At 40.7% G+C, this 19,268-nt stretch overlaps 2 protein-coding genes across 2 annotated transcripts; both read left to right on the forward strand.

Moving 5' to 3' along the window:
* Window positions 1-7,960: 7,960 nt before the first annotated feature.
* On the forward strand, window positions 7,961-12,486 carry nek2 (NIMA-related kinase 2). The gene is made up of 9 exons (XM_023414940.2): window positions 7,961-8,286; window positions 9,142-9,359; window positions 9,484-9,724; window positions 9,894-9,976; window positions 10,071-10,197; window positions 10,331-10,565; window positions 11,237-11,291; window positions 11,447-11,523; window positions 11,841-12,486. The coding sequence occupies exons 1-9, from the start codon at window positions 8,191-8,193 to the stop codon at window positions 12,044-12,046; spliced, it is 1,338 nt and encodes a 445-aa protein (XP_023270708.1). The 5' UTR covers window positions 7,961-8,190; the 3' UTR covers window positions 12,047-12,486.
* Window positions 12,487-13,405: 919 nt separating this feature from the next.
* On the forward strand, window positions 13,406-18,714 carry slc30a1a (solute carrier family 30 member 1a). Its single transcript, XM_023415162.2, has 2 exons — window positions 13,406-14,350; window positions 16,060-18,714. The coding sequence occupies exons 1-2, from the start codon at window positions 13,777-13,779 to the stop codon at window positions 16,959-16,961; spliced, it is 1,476 nt and encodes a 491-aa protein (XP_023270930.1). The 5' UTR covers window positions 13,406-13,776; the 3' UTR covers window positions 16,962-18,714.
* Window positions 18,715-19,268: the final 554 nt, after the last annotated feature.

Here is a 19,268-nt window from a genome sequence, read left to right on the forward strand (position 1 = left end):
AAAAAAAAAAAAAAAAAAAAAAAAAAAAGGAAGAAGAAGAGAGCAAGGATTTTCCCTTCACTTCTCAGTGTTAAACCTGTATTTTTCTTTTCTTTGAACTCCTGAGCAGGAAGTTGTTGTGTGCTTCAAGACACTAGAGCTACTGTATGTCTGTGTCCCGGCTGACACACTATTTGCACAGCAAAACATGGGCCCAGTTTCAGACTTGTACAATTGTACATGTTAAATCATCGGGAATTAGTGGAAAAACTGCGACTATCAAGCCTTACCTGATGTCCTGGTAGACCACAATCCCAAATAATGCTGTTTCCTCACAATCCCTCTTGACAAACATTTGGTTTGTTTGTTATAAAGATGGTTCCAAGGAGTCGAGCTAAAACTGGGCCAGTGAGGAAGGGATCACTCTTCACTTAGAAGGGAAACTCTGGCAGGGCCCTGCAATGATGCAGCTGTTCTCTCTCGAATGTACTTGTGTTGTGGTTTTGAGGTCAATTATATGTAATTTGCTTAGCCTGCTTTAAATAGGAAAATTATAGAGGAGCAGCAGTTATCATTGTTAAGAACTAATGCATAAAAGGTGCTTAGTAGTTACTGCCCTCCCTGTGCGCCACTGTTGGTAGAAACTGTGTGTGAAACTTTTTAAAAAAGGGCTACCTGATTGGGTAGGTGAATACATTTTAAATCAGGCTGTAAATGTGTTTCATCCAGCGGCCCTTTCAGATTCCCCTCCATCGTGAGAGTGACTTGAAATGAACCTTCATCTTTTTTTTTTCTTTTTTTTCTTTTTTTTTTTGCCTTTTAATTTTTTTCTTTTCTTTTCTTTTTTAATTTTTATTTGACCATGTTTCCAAAGAAGGCAGGGAAATAATGTTTTCCTAGATGTGGTTTTAGGAAATAAACAAAATAGGGATTTAAACAAATTATACTAGAACTGTCTGTAATTTTCCATTTTGTACTTCTCCTTTAATTCCTAGCTACACAGCCATTTTACAACACAAAAAACTTGTGCTGGAATAAAACATCATAAAGATCCTAACCCGTGTACGGCTTCTCTTTAATATATTTATGAACTCTATAAAGCAAATACTGTTGCCTCACAGGAAATGGTAAAGCATAATGATACAGGACATTCACATAGTCGCAAGATAATCTTAGGGTGTTTTTTCACTTTAATCATTTTTATAAATAATTTTTCTTTTTCCATGTTTGTTTTTTTTTGTTTATTGAAAATGGTCAAAGAGGAAGAAAATTGAAAAGGATTGAGACATTTGCACAAAATTAACCTTTGGTAAAAAGCTAATGCTAGTAGCCTACGACATTCAGTTGAAACGTATATATAGGAGGGAAAATAACTATAGGTATACGTGTACATTCATGTATTACATTTATGTATCAAAGAATTGGTTGGGTCTTTGTTAAACATATTTTGGTCACAACCAGTAAACTTACCAAACTGGTGATAAAGGGTCACAAGTATTCATTGATTTGTATTTAAGGGATCACAAGTCAAAATGGTTGTGATGATGGATATGGACGAGAGCTTGGGTTAATATCTCTGTACAGTTTGTCATTTATGAAAATGGTAGATTCAGATGATTTAATTAGACAAAACACTGTATATTTATTAATAAGTAAGACTGTTAAGTGTTGCGGAAATTTAAATTGAAAGTCCTCGATTCCCAGTGGTTTTAAGTTGCTCTCCTCTGGGGGGGTGTTCTCTCTTGTCTGCAAATGTAAATGTCAACTTATCCATTTTCTGTGCACTGAGAAACAAGCTGAGGACAGTCTCCAGGTAACTGAAGCCTGTGTTTGCTCAGTTCTGTGCCCGTTGTTTAACTGTGGTGTCAGTCACTGGTTTATGTTATGAGTTGTGATTTCAGTTGTGACGTCAGGTCTCTGACAGTGACCTGATGTTGGTGTGAACTCTCAGCCGAAGACTGGAGACATCTTACCTTAGCAGGGAGTAATGGCTGCATCCGTCACAGAGAGACTGAGACCTGTTGTACCTCTGCTCAGGTGTGTATGGAGTACAGCCGAATGCAGAGAGGTTGGGGTAAGGGGAGACACTAAGGGGAAACTAAGTAGGAGTGGATAATATTCAGATCTTTCACTTCAGTAAAAGTAATAATACCTCAATGTTAAAGTACTCCGTTACAAGTAAACATGTCTCCTTTCATAGTGTTAGTGTTCATAGTAATGAGCAGCATTTTTGTTTTAGTTTGAGATGATTTAAACAACTTGATAAAGTTTGGGCTGTTTCTCCAAAACCTAAATCTTATAAAGATATTTCTGTCAAAAAATTGAGTCCTAAAACCCCCTATTAGCAGTGCAGTAAGAACATTTCAATCTGTTTTTAATTTAATCCAACTTGTTTTAACAATATTCTAAAAACAAGAGTACCATAAAGACAAGTACCATAAAATGATGATGTACTACAACTGTCTGTACTTAAAGGAATAGTTTGAGATTTTAGGAAATACAGTTATTCACTTTCTTTCCAAGAGTTAAGTGCATGCTAAATATGAAGCTACAGCCAGTAGCTGGTTAGCTTAGCTTAGCATAAAGACTGAAAACATGAGGAAACAGGTAGTCTCTCTTGCCCGAAGGTGACGAAATCTGCCTACAAGGACCTTTAAATTTCACTGATTAACATTATATCCTGTTTGTTTAATCCTTACAAAACCCAGAGTGTAGAAACTACGAGCTACAGTTTTACAGGCTACATGCCAAACCATTTTTTGGCTAGGAGCACTGCTCTCCTTGAGTCTCTGCTGATGTATTTTAGTCAATAACAAGTCTTGAGAATGTCACTTTGGCCTGTAGATAGTATGGATTAAACAAACAAGATATAATGTACTAATTAGTGAGCTTTAGAGGTGCTTTGTTTCTCTTTTTACTTTTGGCCAGAGCCAGGCTAGCCGTTTCCCTCTGCTTCCAATCTTTATGCTAAGCTATGCTAACTGACTGCCAGCTTTATATTTAAATTTTATATATATATATATATTTTTTATATTTATTTTTCTGTTCAAGAAAGAGAGTGAAGCTATTTCCAACAATATACAAGTACAGTACCTGAATTAATGTATTTTGTTATATTGACCAGTTGATTTATGACCAGTACAATGTGACTATGACTATCAATATGGGGGGGGGGGTATTGTGTGCCCTAAAATTGTTTGATTCACAGGATAAATGAACACAAAGGCCAGTCGGAGTGCCATCAACTACATTTCTATGGCAGCTGGAGTGATATGTGGAGGCTCGGGTCTGCAGGAAAGCCGCAAGCTTCAGGCAGCCAATGGGAATCAAGGGTGAAAACAGCAGGAAGTGAGCTGGAAAATGGGATTAAATATGCAAGAAGCGTCGCCAACATACCAAAGGGCTAACAGTCAGGAGAACACAGGGTGATCTGTTGCTCAGCGCGGTGTCCAGATGGAGAAGGTGTAGCATCACCCTGCATGGAGAATCCTACTCTTCAGTACAAGCCCAAAACCTCTTTCCAAGGTCACTCACATTACACAGACAAATTAGGCTCCAGAGGAACTTCTGTGTCCTCTGCAGAATGCACCAGTGTTCCTCCTGTGACACCTGCAATGAACTATTTCACGGGCACTGCTCCCCAAGGACCTCACTGTCACGCTTTGATGCCTGCTCCCTTGTGAATACCGTAGTGACGGTGGCGTCCCTTGAGTCAGCAAGCACTAAACCATCCAGCTGTGCAGAGGAGGTCCGGGCTGAATGTCACTGCAGCAGCCGCCAGCATCACAGAGTCTCCCTGGCCATTCCTGCTTTCACAAGAGAGCGTAATGGGTGTGACTGCGGGTTGAACCCTCAGAGTTGTTAAGATGGCATGCAAATATCTTGTCAACACATCAGGAGTGCAACAGTGAAAAAAAATTAACAGATTCACTCAAATCAGAAAAACATTGCTCACTCTCCATGGTGCTGATAAAAATTTGTCCTTACAGAAACAATGTCCCAGTTTCTGATGATAAACTGCAACACACACACGTGCCAGACTGTTTGTTGGCTACGAGTTTCTGCTCCCGGCCAAGATAAAGCCTGGCACAAAATTCCCTGCAAAATGACAAATTGTCAGTCTTACGCTTTAGTTTTGTACAGTTTGAATAATAATATCATAATAGTGTTCATTGGTGAGCTTTAAAGGTGCTGGTAGGTGGATTTTATTACCTGCAGATAAGCCAAGCTAGCTGTTTCACCTGTCTCCAGTCTTTATGCTAAGCTAAGCTAACTGGCTGCTGACTGCAGTCTCATATTTGCCATACAGATATGAGAGCAGTATCAGTCCCCCCATCTAACACTTATTAATATTGTCAAAGAAGACAAATCACCCAGCAGGTGTGTGTGATTCAATCATGTCACCTTTATGTGTGTTATTTTTCTCTTTGACTAAAACTACACCCAAAAAAAGGGGGAGTCGGGGTGACATGAGAACCATAAGCCTCCTGTCACCCCCATTACAGGACCACAGTCACCCCAGGAGAGGTCAGGAGGTTATTACGGGATGTAGCTGTCTGTCCTCCCTGCCGCTCCCTCTCAACTCCTGGCCTTTAACAGGGGCGGCTGACGTCACGAGTGGCCTCAGGCACCCGACTGTCTCTGTTGTTTTTAGCTGTCAGTTTTCCGCTCGGCCCCCCCAGACTGTTCCTGGCTGATGTCCAAACTCCTCCAGCTCTTTGTAGGAGTGACCTTTGCAGAGGCAGACTGACAGACCGACTCGGGCGCTCACTCTCTTGGTGGTGTGAGTGGTGTCAGTGTGTGGTACTGGCAGCAGAGAGCAGAGCGGGCTGAGGGGATCATTTGAACACAACTGTTACTGTGGCTGCCCCGCTGACACCACCGTTTACTGACAAAAATCCCAGAGACTGCATTTATCTACGGCAGGAGTCACACATCAGAGTTTACTTGTAATGAGGAAAAATTATTTTTTATCTGTCACATGTAGGATTTTCTCAAGTCATGCTTTGATTATGCACGCTTGAACTTCTTTGCTCTTTGTAGAAGTGTCAGGGAATCATAAATGTGTTGAAAATGCAATGCATGACATTACTACAGCTAATAACCAGATCCAAGAAGTTTCATCTCAGTATGTTTCAGCTGTAAGATCCTTGTGTAGAAATCAAATGCAGCACAGACTAAGAATGAATGTGAAACCAAAATAAGGTAATTCCCTCAGAGATTAGTTTAGTATAGTTAAGAAAGGAAAAGTTGTTTCTGCAGAAAGTCAATATCTGGGTATTTACAAAACTTTAACCGTTTTTAAATATTTTTGAGCATCTAGAAAAGTGCAGTATAAATAAAGTGTATTCTTATTTTTTTATTATTTTTTGAGTATCGGCTGCAACTAACAATCCATTTTCTAATCAATTAATCTGTCAATTATTTTTTCAATTAATGGTTTATATTGTAAATTAGTGAAAAACTAAGTAATGTCTTCATTTTTTTTCATTTCAACAGTCCTTAACCCAAAGATTTTCATCTGCAGTGATATAAATGGAGAACATCAGCAAATCTTCACATTTTAGAAGCTAAAACCAAGAAATATTTATTTGTTTTTTTCTTTGATAAACGCCTTGAAAATGATTATCAAATTCTCTGTTATTAATTTTCTTTCAATTGACTAAGCGATTAAGCGACTAATCAACTGCGAGACTATACCAACATCAGTAAACCATACGAGCATTGATGACATATGTTATACCCAGAAATAGGAGCAGAGTGAGAGGTTGCTGTGTGTCGCTGCTCTCAGATGGCCACTCTTCAGGTGGTCCTGCTGGTCAAATCAAATGGCCAGTGACAATAAGATACCCATCAGCCTTCCCTGTGTCTTACATATGCAGCCATGGAAACTGCTCTGATGACGGCCTGTGACTTTTTCATGTATTCGGGAATAACTGGGGATTACACGGTGAGGAGAACAAAGCCCTGAGGATCATGTCAGTCAGCATCACAGACAGAAAACAATAAGAAAAATGCTGTACAGCTTTCAGATGCGTGGTATTTTAGACTTCTGCTTCAGGTCTTTTTGCTGTTTTCAACAGAACTGAAGTATCTGCTACTTTTTGTTTGTGAGGACATGGGCAGTCTGTTCATTTAGAAGATTTAAGAAGATACACAAAACTTTTCGTTTTTAATTTATTCTCACAAGTTACTTGGTCCTTGGATATTTTTGGAGAGCTATTTTTACCATTGCTTAATTAATTTTCTAGACAGCTATTCTTACTGTTCCTTGAGTAAAATGTAAGTCCCAGTGCTTTGGCTACAAGAAACACTTCCTTGCCCTTTCCACCTCTGTACATGACTCAGCCACTTAAATTGCTTCTGAGCATCAAAGGAAAAGGAAGATTTGTTTAAAGGGCTGGATCCCATGTGAGAGTGTATCACATTTAATCTACTATATTTTCAGAATTTTTATTTTAAATAGAACAAAAGACTTTTCTGAGTACTCTTTCATCTGAGCAGTGTCAAATAATAAAATTGTCAGAGGCAAAGTTAAATAGTTTTGTGTTTGTTGGGATCCCCTTTTCTTGCTACCATGGTAACAACTACTCTTCCTGACGTCCATATTAAGATAGTATACTGTATACTCTATTTGCAGTAAATAATAGTTATAATAAAAACATATAAAAATTTGAATATTGAACTGTGGTGAAACAAAGGGTGCTTTTAAATTCTATTTAAATTCTATTTCTCATATTTCTCATATACAAATAAAATAAAATGTTGATAGAATAATAAATACATGCTGTGTTTGCCATTGTTCTGGAGACAGACAGAACTAAACCTCATTCGTCTTATCAACATCATAAATTTTTGATTAGCTTTCCAAATACTGCCACAGATTACTTTCCAGTGAGACCTTGAGAAATCTATTGAAGATAAATGGGAAAATCCCCACATAATCATTTTTTTCCTTTTAATCAAACTATCTTCAAAATCTTTTTTCAATTTTGCTAAATAATTGAATTATCCTAACCCTATTTCCAGGAACATGATTGCTACAGTCACTGGTGTAGTATAAGAATCTGTGCCCTGTACATTTGCTGACTCAGTGCCCCCCTTTCCCTTTTAATGCATCTATTATGATAACTGTACGAATAATAACAATCTGCAACGGTAATTAAGGCTACTAGTAATGAGTAGAGTTTATGACTTATCTTCTGTGCAATCTGTAATCTCAACCTATTTCAGAGCTCTTTTCTCAACATACTAGAATGAATGTGTGAAGCTTCACAATGAAGAACAGTACAGAGCGCCACAGTTTTCAGGTTTTCATTTAACCATGTGTCTAAGGTGGAAAGTCATTTTAATCTTGCCACTACACTGAGGAAGGATTACTTTTTTTTCATAATAAAACACACCTGGATAATAGGCTACAGAATTAGAGTCCAACAGGTGATCCCAAATTCATTCTGCAGCATGACAACAACCCCCAGATGGTCTGACCCCCACAAAGCCCCGATCTCAACATCATGGAGTCAGTGGCATTATATTAAGAGACAGAAGACACAGAGAGACAGCCTGTGCGCAAGTGTGCCAAGGTGGTGTTTGAAAAACAAAGGGTGGTCACAACAAATATTGAATTGGGTTTTTACTGTTTACAGCTCTTAGTGTTAATTGGTGAATAAAAACAATTTGTGGTATTATTTTGAAAGTATCCTCATTTTACTTTAGGTGCTTAAATATTTAGTACACGCCAAACTTTTCCAAACAGAGTGGCTCTGAGTTGAGTTGAGTGTGTTTTTGGCGCCACCCTGTGGACGGTTGAATACATGTCATCAGCCCGCTTTACTCTCGCGGTTTTTCAGGCGCTTAGCAACCTCGCAACTTGCATTTTCGCCTTGACCAATCAGGAGTCACCGTGTGAGGAGCGAAGGCCAATCACAATCGTGGATTTGGGCACTAATTTAAACTGAGAGGACTAGCGTCTTGTTTTGTTTCCTGCAACACACACGAGTGGACGAGGAAAGACACCTAAAAAAAAACAAAACAAACATTTTGTCTTTAAAAAATTTTTTAAGGCGTCCAGCAGGAGAAAACTGAGAGACTAATTTGGAAGTCGCGGGTTTAAGTTCATGCTGAAGTCGAGTCTGTCCTAACGTTAACAGGTTTAGTTGCTGGGTTAACGTGAAGTCAGTTAACTGAACGTTGGATTCGGTTTTAACGAACATGCCGTCCCGTGTTGAGGACTACGAGGTGTTGTACACTATAGGCGCAGGTTCCTATGGAAGATGCCAGAAAATAAAACGGAAATCTGACGGGAAAGTGAGTAAACTTTACACGTCTGTCTGCACAAAAATCACATTGCTTACCTATAGTTAAGCATAACCTCGGTGTACATAAATTTACTTGATTTAAACGCTGGACCGTCGACCGTGAATTTCGGGTTTTGTTGTTGATGATGAGATAGCGAACTAGTTGCTATTATGTTAGGAAGTTTTGTCTTTGCAATCAAGAAAATGTTACACGAACAAGTTTCTGTCCAGTAACACAAAGATAACTGGCGGAGGATAACTAGGAGGGTGTTCATCACTTTATTTTAGCACCTAATAGCCTTTCTTTATTAATGATGGTTTGTAAAATGTCATACACATGGATATGCTGGGAGCTATTTGAAGAGACTACTAATTTACTAATTTCAGATAACACACCTTTCTCAAGGCAGCCATTTTGACTTGTCTCAGGTAAAGCACAGGTGTCACTCTTTCATTGTTGTGTGTGTGTGTGTATATATATATATATATATATATAGATAGATAGATAGATAGATAGATAGATAGATAGATAGATAGATAGAGAGAGATTTTTGAAGCAGTTTGGGAGATTTTATGTCCTTTTTATTAGGAAACTCATAGTGGAAAAAAATAAATAAATAAACGGTTGAAATCAAATTGCACAGCTTTTTTCCAGAGCTTTCAATTGCATTTCACAGTCTTTTGATTTCTTGTTACCTCAGTCTCTGTTCAAGGATTTGTCTCTGGCATCTGAATTGCCACCTGGATTTTTCTCCAGCTATTCACTGACTCCTGGTTGATGGCTTTAACCCCTTCCCAGTCATGACTTCTTTGATTATCATCTGTGTGCTGTAACTGTTTAATTAACCCTCTTCTTGTATTGTAGATCCTAGTGTGGAAGGAGCTGGACTATGGCACCATGGCGGAGAATGAAAAGCAGATGCTGGTGTCAGAGGTGAACCTCCTGAGGGAGCTCAAGCACCCAAACATAGTGAGGTACTACGACCGGATCATAGACCGTACCAACACCATGCTGTATATTGTCATGGAGTACTGCGAGGGTGGGGACCTGTCCAGCCTAATCAGTCGCTGCATCAAAGAAAGGTGAAACTTAGTGTTGAAAATGTAAAATTCATGAATTATGTGTCCCTCCACTTCATATCTGTGCTTCCTGACAGTATCTGCAGTATTGAATGTTATATTTGTTTGTTTGTGTTCACCATTACAGGCGTTATTTAGAGGAGCAGTTCATCCTGCGAGTCATGGCACAGCTCACGTTAGCCCTGAAGGAGTGCCACAGACGCAGCGATGGTCGGGCCACGGTTCTTCATCGAGACCTGAAACCAGCCAACATCTTCCTCGACATCAGACAGAACGTTAAGCTCGGTGACTTTGGCCTAGCGAGAATCTTAAATCATGACACCAGTTTCGCAAAGACGTTTGTAGGGACACCTTACTATATGTCTCCAGTGAGTTGAATTCTGGTTTATCTGAGGTGTTTTCTTATCAAAATACACATTTGTTTGTTTGCTTGTTTGCTTGCTGTTTGTTTGCTTGCTTGCGCATATATGGTGCATTTAAGCAGACCTCCTAACTGTAGCCTAATTACCCACAATATGTCAACATTTTCTCTTAAAGGAACAAATAAACCGGATGTCATACAACGAGAAGTCAGATATTTGGTCACTGGGATGTTTGCTGTATGAACTCTGTGCATTATCGTAAGTTTTCCAACTCCTCTGCTTCAGTTTTTTTTCCCAGCATGTGGTTTGTTGACAGCAAATTAGACATTTTGCCTGAATTTCTCCTGTTTAGCCCTCCATTTACTGCTTACAACCAGAAACAGCTGGCAGAGAGGATCAGAGAGGGAAAGTTCAGAAGAATCCCATACCGATACTCTGAGGAACTGAATAGCTTACTCGGCAAAATGCTCAACCTAAAGGTTAGAAATGAATTATTCACCAATCCTGTAATATTGTTTAAGATAGTCATTCACTTTGCCAAACAGTATACTCAGTTTGTTTGTTTTTTTCTGGTATAGTTGGGGTACAATAATGGGTCCTCTCTGTTGCTAGGACTATCTGAGGCCCTCTGTGGAGTCTATTCTCCAGAGCAGCCTGTTGGCTGACGCGGTTGCTGAGGAGCAGAGGAGGGCAGAGGTGCGGCTGCAAAGGAAGTCGGCCGACTCTGACTGTCCCCTACACAAGCCGGCTGAAGCAGCCCCCACCTCTGCTGCAGAGCTCAGACTCAGGGAACAGGCACTGAGGGACAGAGAGAAGGCGCTGAAGGAGCGTGAAGAGAGACTGGAGCGTAAGACTTTGATCCTCAGTCCCATTTTTACCACACAGACCTTGATTCAATGTCCAGTCAGGGTTTAATTGTACTGCGGCCTGGCCACAGAGACGGTATGACCTGCAGTTGCACTCACTCTGTTGCATTTAACAGCATGCATTACAAATGTGTGGATTCTGAAAAAATGTAAAAATCACTCTATACCAGGTCTTTGATATCTGTGTAAAGAAGCACTAGGTGGATCTTTAAGTACCATTGTATCACTCTTACGTGTGTCCTCCTCAGGACAAAGTCCTCTCTTTACAAGCATTTTATAGGCATTATTGAATTTTTTTTTTATTTTAAAGATGTGGTTTGATTCAGCCCACTTAAGATTAGTAGTAGTAGTAGTAGTAATAGTACTGATGCAGTGTGTGTAATAAACTAAAGAGAGCACTGTGTGTCCTACTAAGAGGGTGACAGTGTAGTAAAAGAACGTTGCGTGACTGGAACAGGTTTGAACATGTTGCTGTTGCAACAGAAGTGTTGGAACCAGACATTAACCTACTTCTAGTAACCTCCACACCCAAAGCCCCTGGCCGCAAATGACTGCATACAGTATGTCTAAAAGATGTTCAAGTAAAACATTGTAAGTCACACATGACAAATTCAAAAAATAATGTTTTTCTTTTGTTGTCTTTTCATGGCAGAAAGAGAGCAGGAGCTCTGTGTTCGTGAGGGATTGTCAAATGAGAAGCTTGCAAGGTAAAACTTTAGTTTTTTCCTTCTTATATTTTCAAAGAAGGCTAGAGATGGTCAGTGAAACAATCCCGATTACACATTTTTGCTCTTTTTGTCGGTCTGTCACCCTGATTGTACCTGACCTGGTACATTTTGTTCACTCTTACCTATTGTTTCAGGGCAGAGAGTTTACTGAAGAATTGCAACCGTCTACAGCAGCAGAGGGACCTGGCACCATTCCATGGCAAAGACATAGGTATGGGAATCAGACGACAACCTCTGGACTTAATGACACAAGACAAGAACTGAGTTTTTATGTGTTTGTGCTTCTGTTTGGATTGCGGATGACTAAAATCAAGTTTATTTATCACCTTTTAAATCATGCAAATAAAGTTTTTATACACCAATAAAGAATGAAATTAAAACTGCATTTTAAAGTTTCTAGCTCATATCACTTGCCTGACAATCTGAAATCCAGCTGTCGTGTTGGATTGCAAAGACTGTTCTTAAGGCTGCCTGATGATATAGAGTTTATTCCAATTTTTGTTAATCAGTAACTCCTTACTGTCCTAGATGTGGAGAGCCTCTCCCCTGGAAAGAAGAAGGTCCACTTTGCTGGTGAGAGCAAAGAGAACCAGCGACCTGATAGTCGCCAGAGTGTGACGTCCCAGGAGCTGATGCTGAGGAGGCTGCAGGCGGCCAATCTGCGTGCTCAAACACTGAACGAAGTGGAAAAGGCCTGTCAGTTCAAGAGCAGACAGATCCTCGGCATCCGCTGATCGAACAGATATCATTGGTGGTCTTGAAACTAAAGACTAAGAGTCATAATAAGTGGATGTAAATGAAGACTTATTTATATGATAATTGAGTAGCTGTGACAGTAGTGAAGTCAAATGATTCAATCCAGTTTATGCTAATGCTGTTGCTTTGTAGTGTCACAAGTTTACTTAGTTTGACAGTTTGATGTGTGAATGTGTTAATTTTATTGGCAGCTGTCGTGATTGTGAATGTACTGTGTAGCCCATCTGCGCTGTATGTATATATATGTAAGTCAAGTTTTCTTTTATGACTTGTATCTGTAAGAAGTGATAATGGTGTGAAAAACAACTCCTGAGCCTGTGATAGCAATGAACATGTAAACTATGCAAATTTATTTTCCTTTACAGTACATTTTTTGTTGAAAAACTATTGATGGTAGTAATAAATTATTATGATAAAACAGCTTTATTCATCCTGAAGGAAAGTACTGTCTGTGCACACTGTAAAATATATATTAAATACAGAGTCTTTTGCACATGCACAGTAAAATTAAATATGAAGTACAACTAGTGTTTTTTAGTTTGATATAAAATAAAGTCAAGTAGTTTTTCATTTACATTACAATTATGGCACATCGGCATATTTTAATCAAGACGGATAGTTCCCACAAGGGGTCATCAGTTTCCCATGAAGTCAGCCACTGCATTGAGAGTCTCCTGATTATAGCCAACACCGGCAATACAGAACACCTGAAAGTACTTTGTTCTTGATTAAAGGCGGATTAGAAGACATAATTAGCAAGGACATTGTTGTATTGATGTTTCCTTAATTAATGTGCATTCAGTTTAAATTAATTAAATGGAAATGACATGTTTTGAATAATAGGTTTCCACTATGACCGGTGTAGTTATTTTCTAAATGTTTTTTGTCAAAGATATAACTACGTTTGGCTTATTCCATTAAAATGATTGCGTTTCTTTTGTTCTTAACACACTTGCAGTATTGAAACATTTATCAGTGTCAACAGTAAAACAATATTTTCAACAATAAAATAATTATGAAAGGGGTTTACAATACAGAAGGCGAATAAATGCCAGTGTTTATTCACTTTCATAGGTTGAATATCTAAACGAGTTAAAACAGATGGTTTTCTAACTGAAGTATCGATACTAAATGGATTTACAAAATCAATTCAAGATGTCATCGCGAGATTACAGTTGCAATCGGCGTGCGTAGCAACCGCTGTTGTCTGGTTTGTTTGCTCCGCTTACTGGCGAGAGTTGCAAATTCTAGCCACTCAGATCCCACCTCGTAACCTCTCCACCAATAGAAATGATCTAGGGCGTGTCCTTGCAGTGCCTTGTTCCGTGTGGAAAGTTTACCGGTTCGGGTGCAAAGTTTCAGCCGTCTGCAAACCAGAGCTCGTCGGCAAACATCTCTGGACTATGCTGGAGACGACCGCGGTGTAATTAATTGGTAACTAAAATTGTACCACGGATTAATTTCGCCTGTTGTTGTCTCCAGGTTAGACCGAGTGATGCTGCCGTCGCTGGATAACAGCAGTGAATGAAGACGCCGTTAGCACCAACCGTATTGTCTCAGGGAGCCAGCTAGCTTAACGCAAATCGTTAGCTGTGAGTCGAACCGGAGGGCTAGCTAGCTGATGTCCGGGTGATCTCGTAAGAAGACACGGTAAAACGTAATTTAACGTTAGCTCTAAACTTGACTTGACTACTGTAAGGAAGAGAAGATGGCTTGCGAGCCAAATCGAGTCCGGCTGCTCTGCATGCTGTCGCTGACTTTTGGGTTTTTCATTGTGGAGGTGGTGGTCAGCCGGATCACCTCATCTCTATCCATGCTGTCGGACTCCTTTCATATGCTGTCGGATGTCATCGCACTGGTAGTGGCGCTGGTCGCCGTGCGATTCGCCGAGAAAACCCGTGCGACCAACAAGAACACCTTCGGCTGGATCCGGGCGGAGGTAATGGGGGCTCTGGTCAACGCCGTGTTCCTCACTGCGCTGTGCTTCACCATCGTCCTAGAGGCGGTCGAGCGCTTCACCGAGCCCCATGAGATCGAGAGCCCCTTGGTGGTCGCCGGGGTCGGTGTGGCGGGGCTCCTGGTCAACCTGCTCGGGCTCTGCTTGTTCCATGGGCACGCTGGTGGAGGCCACGGACACTCCCACGGAGGTCACTCTCATGGGAATAAGAACAAGAGGGGTAAAACGGGCAAGTCTCAGAAGGCTGGGAATGGGTCTTCAGGAGAGGAGACCAACAATTTGGTGGGAAATCACAACAGCCCGGGGGATGTGAGACCGAGAAATGGTAAGTAAGCAGAGTTGGGGCATTTTTTCTGAACTGCAGTCATTGTGTCTTTTATTATGTTTGTTTGTCTTCTCTGTGTTAAATTATGTAATCTTGTCTTTAAGTGTACACTGGAGGCCATTATAAAGTGTCCAAACTCCACTAATCAAGCCTCATTGTGTCTCACAATTATTCTGACACCATGTCCCGGACTTTATCTCCATTGTTAGCAGTCCAGATTGCGTAACAGTACATACGTACATCTCCAGTGTACCCCAGGACAACCTGCCCAAGTGACTAATCCTTATCCTTATTGTTTCCCCCACAACTGTGATTTTTAGACATAGGTGTTAGCTGTCAGATATTTGTTGGTGGCCTTGGAAACGTGGCCACCTCCAGTGACATAAATGGATGAATACTCGGGTTTCAGTCTTTGTAAAGGCTGACGACAATCAGCTGGCTTGTAAATAGAGATGTAGAAGCTTCTGGCTGACTCTGCCAAGAAACAGGTTTTTGACAAGTTAAAACACGTGGATGAGTCAAATACTAAATTCTCAAAGCTCTTATGCCTTATTTTTGATGGTCACATTGTACTTGAATTTCCACAGTTACTGTACAAGTGAATTCAATGTTTATAAAGTAGTTATAGCCTGTTTGTTACACAGCCATGTTGTGGTATTTGGTTACCACAGGCATACACACAGTATGTGTACATATATACAGAAGGGACTGTATGTATACAGTTCCTTCTGTCTGTAAGTCAAAAGACCCCCGCAAACACATCCTTGGGCATGTCACTAGTCATCCTCGCTCACTGAAGGGTTAAACAGGAGAACATTTCTCCCCCACACTGTTAAGCTCTGCCATTTTCAATAAATTGAGGCTGTGCCCCCTCCCACCCCTCCATCCCATGCACTGAGCGCTATTACTGGGTCATACATCAGTGTAACCATGAAGGCGACAGCCCAAGTCGCACCATTAGCCATTGATGAATGACCCGTAGAGTCCTGGGATGGAAGAAAGCAGCCATTGCTCAGGTGCCATTCCCTCCAGCACATTGTGTATGCTACCTCGCTGCCTGCAATTACTAATTGAATTTGCTTAATGAGAATTTCTACAGAGTGTTTTTCAGCATTTAGGATCCCACATGCTGGGAGTTCTCCATGACTGTCTGGTGTAGCCCTGCGCAATTATAGCACAGACTCAGTTACAAAGCTGAATTCTCTTCCACAGTGAAAGTGAAAACATTGTTAGCAAGAAAAAAAAACACACCTTATTGGAATATATGTCCTCTTTAATGGACTGTATGTAAATTGTCTGTAGTCACTGTCCTCTTGACTTGATTGGAGCAGCTCCAACACGTGTCACCTGATAACATCACAGGCTGAGTTCTGCCTCTTTTGTTTCAAGTTTCAGATGGACTTGTGCTTCGACCCCAAATGATGTAACTGAACAATTACCCACTGGCTGCTACTGAAAGCATCCTTTTGGACTCTTATTGCAAGCTGATTATTTATAGCTTTGTTTTTTGCACCATAATGAGATTATTGCTTTGTTTTACTGTAATATCTGTAGACAACATTTCTGCTTTTGTTATAGTCCCTCTGTTGTCTGTACATGTATATATTTTGAATGCTATATTAGTATCTAAACGTTAAAGTCCAGTATATTGTTTCACTCTCACCTCATGGTCCAGGAAAGTAATCTAACCTCCCTGTTTTTATCTACAGAAATCAGCTGTAAAGACAGCACAGAAGTGCAGATGAATGGCAACACCCACTATGAGGAGATGGAACATGATCACGACTCGTCATCTCAGCTCAACATGCGCGGGGTCTTCCTGCATGTGTTAGGCGATGCCCTGGGCTCTGTCATCGTGGTTGTTAATGCTATAATATTTACCTTTGTGTGGCAGCCCTGCAAAGAACCCGGGTGTGACAACCCGTGTGTCAACAGTCACGCTACAGACCACCGGCATGTCAATGAAACGGTGGTCGACCGGAACGAAGGTCCTATGCCGGCCGTGATGACTGCTGGCCCCTGCTGGGTCCTCTACTTGGATCCCACTCTGTGCATCATCATGGTGGGCATCCTGCTGTATACCACCTACCCGCTGCTCAAAGAGTCAGCCCTCATCCTGCTGCAGACCGTGCCCAAGCAGATCAACATACACCGGCTCAATGAGCGGCTACTGAGTCTGGACGGTGTTCTGGCCATCCACGAGCTGCACATCTGGCAGCTAGCCGGCAGCCGCATCATCGCCACAGCTCACATCAAATGCCATGACCCCACATCTTACATGGATGTTGCCAAACGGATCAAGGACTTCTTCCATGACGAGGGCATCCATGCTACAACTATCCAGCCAGAGTTTGTCACGTTCAACTCAGAGTCTCGAGACTCCCTCTGTGAGCTTTCTTGTCGGACTCAGTGTGCTCCCAAGCTGTGCTGCGGCTCTGCTGACAAACAGAACGCAGGCTCTGACAAGAAGGCCAGCAGTGACTGCAGGCCAGCTGCTGCTCCAGCCTTGGAAGTGATCAGTGAGACCTTGGAGCAGGCTGCAGGCGTTCAGGTGTGCCCTCGGTCAGAGGCTGAGGTTACCATCACCAGAGAGGTGGAGTCTTCTCTGTGAGATGGAGGGGAGAGGAACGGAGGAGAAGCTGGAAAACTACCACTTTGGGCAGAAATTATCATCGTCATTTGTAGGACACTGTTCTCTTTATGACCTCTAGTTGCCCTGATAAGGAAATAATTTTCCTTAGCCTTTTACTCTCTGTCATTGCTCCCGCTGAAATTTTTTCCCCCTCTTTCTCATGTTCAACCCTTTATTTCCCTCCCAGCCTCTCCTCTGCTGCTCAGCCCCTCTCTTGTCGTCTGTTGCCCTGGCAGTATGGTGGCGATGCATGTTAGGGTTCACTGACCTCATCTCCTCCAGGACTGGAGCGAGTCCTGCATGAGTGTCCCTCATTAGCACCGTGTTGTGATGCGTCATCTCGTCCCATGGTGTTTTTGTGCCAAAGCTTCTCACTGCAGGACTGAAGGGATCGGAGAGATGCCCTCTCCTCCAAAAGGACACACACAACACATGCAAGTCGAAGCACACATCACTAGGTTATTTTGTTTAGCCTATGGACCTGTTGGCAAAGAGTCTACCTTCTTGTTTTTTGCGTAGGCTTTGAGCAGATCTATTTTCTTACCCTCTGGCCCCAAATGGAAGAGTATTGTATTGCATAATAATTTAAGTATTTAAGTTATTAGAAATGATCTATTTCTCTCTGTAGATGCTGTTTGTAATATTTAGTTTGGATGATAGAAACATTTTTGCAATTTTTCTGTCTTGGAAGTTTTTGACAGACCATCTATGCTGTAGTCAGTTTTACAAATGTGAAGTTTTTATAATGATTTTGTTTTTTCAGACTTTTCTCTGGCCTTGGCCTTTAATTGCAGTTATTAGTTGGATACAGAAGCCGTATCAACACCTCTCTCACCTTGCCTTTTAAATACAAAACTGCTGTGGTATAGCACTGAATATAATAGACATGGTGTAACTGAACTTTTTGCAATGGCACAGTCACCTAATTAAATGTTCATTCATAAATTTGATGCCTTGCAAGCCAGAGGGTTGCGTCTGTTGTGAAGAAGTGAGCACTGTATGCCATTAGTGAAACACTATTCTCTGTGTGAATCTGTACTGGAAACTGTCTGATGATGGCTGTAGATTTCGTTTTAAAACCCTCATGAATGTGTGCGACACCTTGTCACAATCCATGCAGAGGGAGTTTTTATATTTCCAGGATCTTTTACTAAGTTTGCATGACCAAACTGAGACCAGGTGTTTGAATTTTTAGAGCTCCAGTAAGAGCTCCAGTTGCTGCTTACCAGTGTCTGCTGGTATCCTCCAACATTATTCATAACTGTGTAGGGAATGGCTCATCATATAACTCATCTGTCCTCTGCTTTGGGCAGCTGAGCAAGCTATTTTTGCTGAATTAAAGTCCATATGGTGGCCTTTGAAATAGTTCAAATTTTCCCTCGTCACCACAGATATCATTTAAAGGTGATCATCAATGCGTTTCAGATTTCCACTCCCAATTAAATGTGTATGCAATATAGAAATATGTGCTGGGAAATGTATTTTGACATGTTCTTCATTTGTAACGTTTGGTCACTTTTATTCTGTGTCTTTTAAGACTTGAGCTCAATGTGCAAATTGAAAACAAAAGTGTTTTTTTTTTTATTTTAGATATGACATGTCAGCTGATGTGTTTTTGATATTATATATGTGTATATATATATGTATACATATATAAAATCTACAGTACCTGTCCAATGTGTCATTGTGAAATAAAAAAATATGGCTGTTTGGTACAGTTGATGAACCCAAATTTGTCCTTTGTGTTATTCCTGCTTTCTCTAAGTAGAAATTTTTCAGTTTAGTTTTGTACTTAGCAGCCAAGGAAACTTTTCCGTTTGCACTTCTCAAAACAGATGTCATTAAATGTTTTACAGGAAGAACGGCCACAAAGAGATAAAAAACAACCACAGAGAGACAAAAAATGTCATTAACAAGATGCAAAATGATCAAAAAGGGACACAAAACATTCACAAAGGGACATAAAACTGCTGCAGAAAGACGCAGAACGTCCATGCAGCTGCATTGTCTGTGGTTGTTTTGTGTCTCCTTCAGTCTGGGGAGGTGTTGCTCCTATGTAGGAGAGATGGGAGGGCTTTCATGTGCTGTTTGGAGTTAGAAATTGTATTTTTTTTTTATTGATAAGAGTTTAATAGAGTAGATTATTTGGCATTAATTTAGTACACTGAATAAACCATGTCACTATTGATAAAGTAATATTATTTATTGCCAAGAAACCAGGGCTTTAAGTCCCCCTTCTTTAAAACTACTCTCTGTCTGGCTCCCTCCATTCAAAAGTTTCTAAAC

Source organism: Seriola lalandi, unplaced genomic scaffold (assembly GCF_002814215.2).
Source record: "Seriola lalandi dorsalis isolate HSWRI2012SDOR001 ecotype SW California unplaced genomic scaffold, Sedor1 jcf7180002054544, whole genome shotgun sequence".
Taxonomy (NCBI): domain Eukaryota; kingdom Metazoa; phylum Chordata; class Actinopteri; order Carangiformes; family Carangidae; genus Seriola; species Seriola lalandi.

Bases quoted from the DNA above. Each gene is read 5' to 3' on its own strand.
- nek2 (XM_023414940.2), top strand. From the start codon at position 8,191: ATGCCGTCCCGTGTTGAGGACTACGAGGTGTTGTACACTATAGGCGCA. The intron at 10,198-10,330 runs GTTAGAAATGAA...CTCTGTTGCTAG, and splicing joins GCAAAATGCTCAACCTAAAG to GACTATCTGAGGCCCTCTGT. The intron at 11,524-11,840 runs GTATGGGAATCA...TTACTGTCCTAG, and splicing joins ATTCCATGGCAAAGACATAG to ATGTGGAGAGCCTCTCCCCT.
- slc30a1a (XM_023415162.2), top strand. From the start codon at position 13,777: ATGGCTTGCGAGCCAAATCGAGTCCGGCTGCTCTGCATGCTGTCGCTG. The intron at 14,351-16,059 runs GTAAGTAAGCAG...TTTTATCTACAG, and splicing joins GGATGTGAGACCGAGAAATG to AAATCAGCTGTAAAGACAGC.